This window comes from Monoraphidium neglectum (genome assembly GCF_000611645.1).
Source record: "Monoraphidium neglectum strain SAG 48.87 unplaced genomic scaffold scaffold00155, whole genome shotgun sequence".
NCBI classification, from domain to species: Eukaryota; Viridiplantae; Chlorophyta; class Chlorophyceae; order Sphaeropleales; family Selenastraceae; genus Monoraphidium; species Monoraphidium neglectum.
Genome location: NW_014013473.1, coordinates 1 through 3,734, shown reverse-complemented (window position 1 = coordinate 3,734; position 3,734 = coordinate 1). Strand labels below are relative to the sequence as shown.

The 3,734-nt window shown below is 64.1% G+C and overlaps 1 protein-coding gene across 1 annotated transcript; it reads left to right on the top strand.

Moving 5' to 3' along the window:
* Positions 1–1,759: 1,759 nt before the first annotated feature.
* On the top strand, positions 1,760–3,181 carry MNEG_1531 (hypothetical protein; the record flags this gene model as incomplete). Its single annotated transcript, XM_014049979.1, has 4 exons — positions 1,760–2,134; positions 2,474–2,529; positions 2,778–2,864; positions 3,172–3,181. 4 exons carry the CDS (start codon positions 1,760–1,762, stop codon positions 3,179–3,181), a joined length of 528 nt encoding a protein of 175 aa, XP_013905433.1.
* Positions 3,182–3,734: the final 553 nt, after the last annotated feature.

The following is a 3,734-nucleotide window of genomic DNA, read 5'->3' as shown; positions in this document are numbered from 1 at the left end:
CCCGCCGAGGCGCGAGCCCCACCGGCGGGGCCATCTTGGCGCAGCGCAGCCGCCTGCTCCAAGTGGCTGGACGCCCGCTCCCAAGTGCTGACGTCATCGGTCGTCACTCGCCACTCCCTGGTCGGCAGGTACCAGGCACCAAACCTGAAGGGCCGCGGGCTGACTGCCCCCCAGCTGGCCGGGCGGCGCGCGCTGGGGGCGCCGCCGCTGCCAAACGGGCCTGCGTGTGAGCGCGGCCACCCCGCCGCCAGGCGCACATGCGCGTGCAGGAAGCCGTCGCCGCCGCCGCCGCCGCCGTTGCAGGCGCCGCCGCCGCCGCCCTCGGCGTCCCCTGTGGCGGTGTTGGGGTCGCCCTGAAGGCGCGCCCTGGCGGTGACCGCACCCTGGGCGATGGTGCTCGCGTACGCCGCCCGCGCCCGGTCCGTCAGCACGCCCGCTTTCCAGGGCGCCGGCGGCCCCGGCGGCTGCTGCAAACGGCAGCTGTCGAGCGGCGGCAGCTCCTGGGGCGCAAAGGACGCGGCTGCCGCCGCTAGGTGGCTTTTGGACCCAGCAGCCCTAGCCAGGAGCTCCGGCCAAACTTTGAGGGAGGGGGGTTGTCGGGCCAAGGGAGGTATCGGGCCAGGCGCAGCATGCGTTGGCGGGCAGAGAAACGCAACTTGACTGCGCCCCGGGTGTGCTTGGCACGCATCAATGGCGATGCTGCCGTTGCTTGTTCATGTTTGGCAGGGGGGTGCAACCCATCACTGATGCACGGGCATGCGGCTCACTGAGGGGCCCTGGTGCGCCGCTGCGGTCCTCCGGCTCGAGCAAGGCTTTCGGGACATCTGCCGCCAGCTGCACCCGTGGGTCGTCATCCCACCTGCGTGTGGCACACCAGGCACGTATACAAAGGTGAAAGCGCAGCTGATTCAAATTGATGGGTCCCGATTCTGTTGCGACAACACATAGCAGCCGCGCGGCCAGCCGCCATGAGTGTCGCTCCACCTGAACACCGGCGCTCGCGCGCGGATTCTGGCACGCAGTGTGTCGGCTGTCTCGTCAGGCGAGCGGTCCTCTTGCTCCGCCGGGCCGCTGCCGTCCCTGCTGCCGCCGCCGCCACTGAAGCTGAGGTCATGCATTGTGTGGCTGCGTGACGCCAATTGAGTTTGGGAGGGCGAGGCTTCTGGGCAGGGCCGCTGGGGGTGCTGCTGCAACGAGCGGAGGCAGAGCATCAGCAAGGGTGCAGTGTCGCGCGCGTGTCTGGGCACTCTCACACCAGCAGCGACAGCGCCGTTCATGAATATCAAACACTCGTCTTCTTTTCAGTGATTATTGTGTGCTACATAGCAACTCAGCAAGCCAAGAACCCCTCCCAGGCGGTTTGCGGCTTCAAGATTCATTGACAGGAGATGAGTCAGATAACATTAAGGCTAATCACACGCGTTTCAATTATAGTGAGGACTGCAATGATGCGTGTTGTCCGGGTGCAGCAACGACGGATGTGGCTTACGGCACCAAAAAGATTAGCGCTGGGTTTCTAAATTTACTGTCGCGCTTTGACTTGCTTCCGTCACAATCACTTCTGCAAAATGAGTCATCACGCACGACGCACATCACCATTGGTCAAGGGCTTTCGAGAAGCATTGTACTCGGTCTCCTAAAGCAACACGACCCAGATAATCACGGTCAGCTAGTAAAAGTGTTCCTCGTGCAGCGTGGGGCTGCGTAACGCTAGATCGCCTTTCGTCGATCTACGTTCGCCACAACTCTGCCAACAGTGATGAAAAGCCTTGTAGGACGCAGCGCAATAGCCTTTCAGCCAGCGCAGCGCCCTCGAGGCCTGCGCGACGCGTTTGCGGCGGCGGCGTCACCGCCCTGCCACAGGCGCCCCGTGACTCGCGCCTCCCCGGCCGCGCCCGCGCGCCCGAGCCCAGGGCAGCGGCCGCGCCCCTCTGGAGCGACGCCCTCGGCGGTGACCGCGCAGGCGCCGGTGCTCGCGCCCACCCTGGCGGCGGCGGCGGCGGCGGCCTCGGCGGTGGGGCGGGACCCCTGGTCCCTGGTTGGTTTCCGCATCGCGCTCGACATGGCGGTACCAATTATGGAATTGTGGATAGCATTCAAGCTCCTGGACTGGCTGGCGACGAGGTTGAAGAAGGTGGGCATGGGGTCAGCTGCTGCAGCAGCAGATCGGGCTTGGTCCGTGGGGGGGGGGGGGATGGTGGGTGTGGGCGGAAATGCATGCAGCGTCCAGCCGAGTTCGCATGCTCCAGAGGGGTGCAGCGTTACGCCAGGGGCTTGTAGCGCTTCAGCTTGCGTGCTGGACAAGTTGAAACGGTGTGATTTCCAATGCAAAATCCAGCCAGTCAGCAGCCCTGCAGGCCGTCGCGGCCCACCTGCCCAGCAACCGCATGGCCTTGGCAGCCCTGCGCGCCACCGCCGCCCACCCAATGTGGCCCACCGTCGGTCAACGACCCGCAAATGCTGCAATGCTCAGGGCATTGACGCACGCATGGCGGGCGACGGCAGCCTGATGGACGAGCTCGGCAACAGGTGGGCCGCCCAAACATTTGTAAAACGTCGGTGGCGACAGCTGCACCCGCAACAAACGGCGCTGCTTGCACCTGGCCATCTGCCCCATACGCAGCCTTCCATGCGGGCGTGTCGTAGCACACGCTTGGCGTGCGTCTCTCCGCTCGTCCACCTGCCCAAAGTTGCGCCATATCGATCCGAGGCTGAGCCAAGGCCAATGAATGAGCTGAATCAAGCCCGAAACCCCTGCCCCTGCTTGCCCCCAACAGGGCAACCCTGGTCGGCCTGCTGCTGCTGTCGCTGCGCAAGCCGGCGTCCTACATGCTGCCGCCCCTGGTCTTCATCTACCTGGCCAGGTCAGCGCTGGGCATACTGGATCTGGCGCTGTCTCTAAAGCTCGAGAGGGACCTGCCACTCCTCTTAGGTGCGAGCGTGTGTGTGTGTGTGTGTGGGTGTGTGGGTGTGTGGGTGTGTGGGTGTGTGGGTGTGCGTGTGCGTGAGCGTGTGCGTGTGCGTGTGCGTGTGCGTGTGCGTGTGTGTCTGCATGTGCGTGTGTGCGTATGTGTGTGTGTGTGCGTGTGTGTGCATCGATGTGTGGGTGCGTGTGTTTGTGTGTGGTGCACCGCACCATGTTGCGATAAAGGCATCGACCGTGGCCTCCAGTCCCTGGTAACCAGCTCGCCGGCCCCCAACGACGGACAGCTTGAAGGCAAAGCGGCGGCCTCTGCACTTTTGCGGCGCCTCGCAGCGACTGGGCAGCGCCGCTGCCCGCAATTCTACCTCACTTGACTGCGACGACGACACCCACTTGAGTCTCAGAGTTCAAACCCATCACCTTTGCGCCCGCGGCGCCCTTAACCCAGCAGCTTCACCCCCAACACCCTTCCCGGCCCCACCCTGCCCTACAAACCCCCAGCCTCTGCCGTGAGGGGCGTGCTGCCCCACGTGGCCACAATTGACGCCGGCCTCAGGATGGCCCTCAGCGCGGTCGCCTCCATTTTTGGGGCCTGGTTTTTCATTCAGGTGCGTTCTTGCAATTGTCCTTCATCCACCAAAGCAAGCGTAGCCTGTGCCTGCACACGCTGAACAAGCTGAAGCAAGAAGCATCTGGTGGCCCTCTTATCATTGAAGCACCTGTTAGTCATAGTTTACTCACAGCATTCCCGTGAGCCTCAGTTGGTCGGCTTGGCTTGACAGCTAAAAAGCCCACCAAACCACCTCCTGCC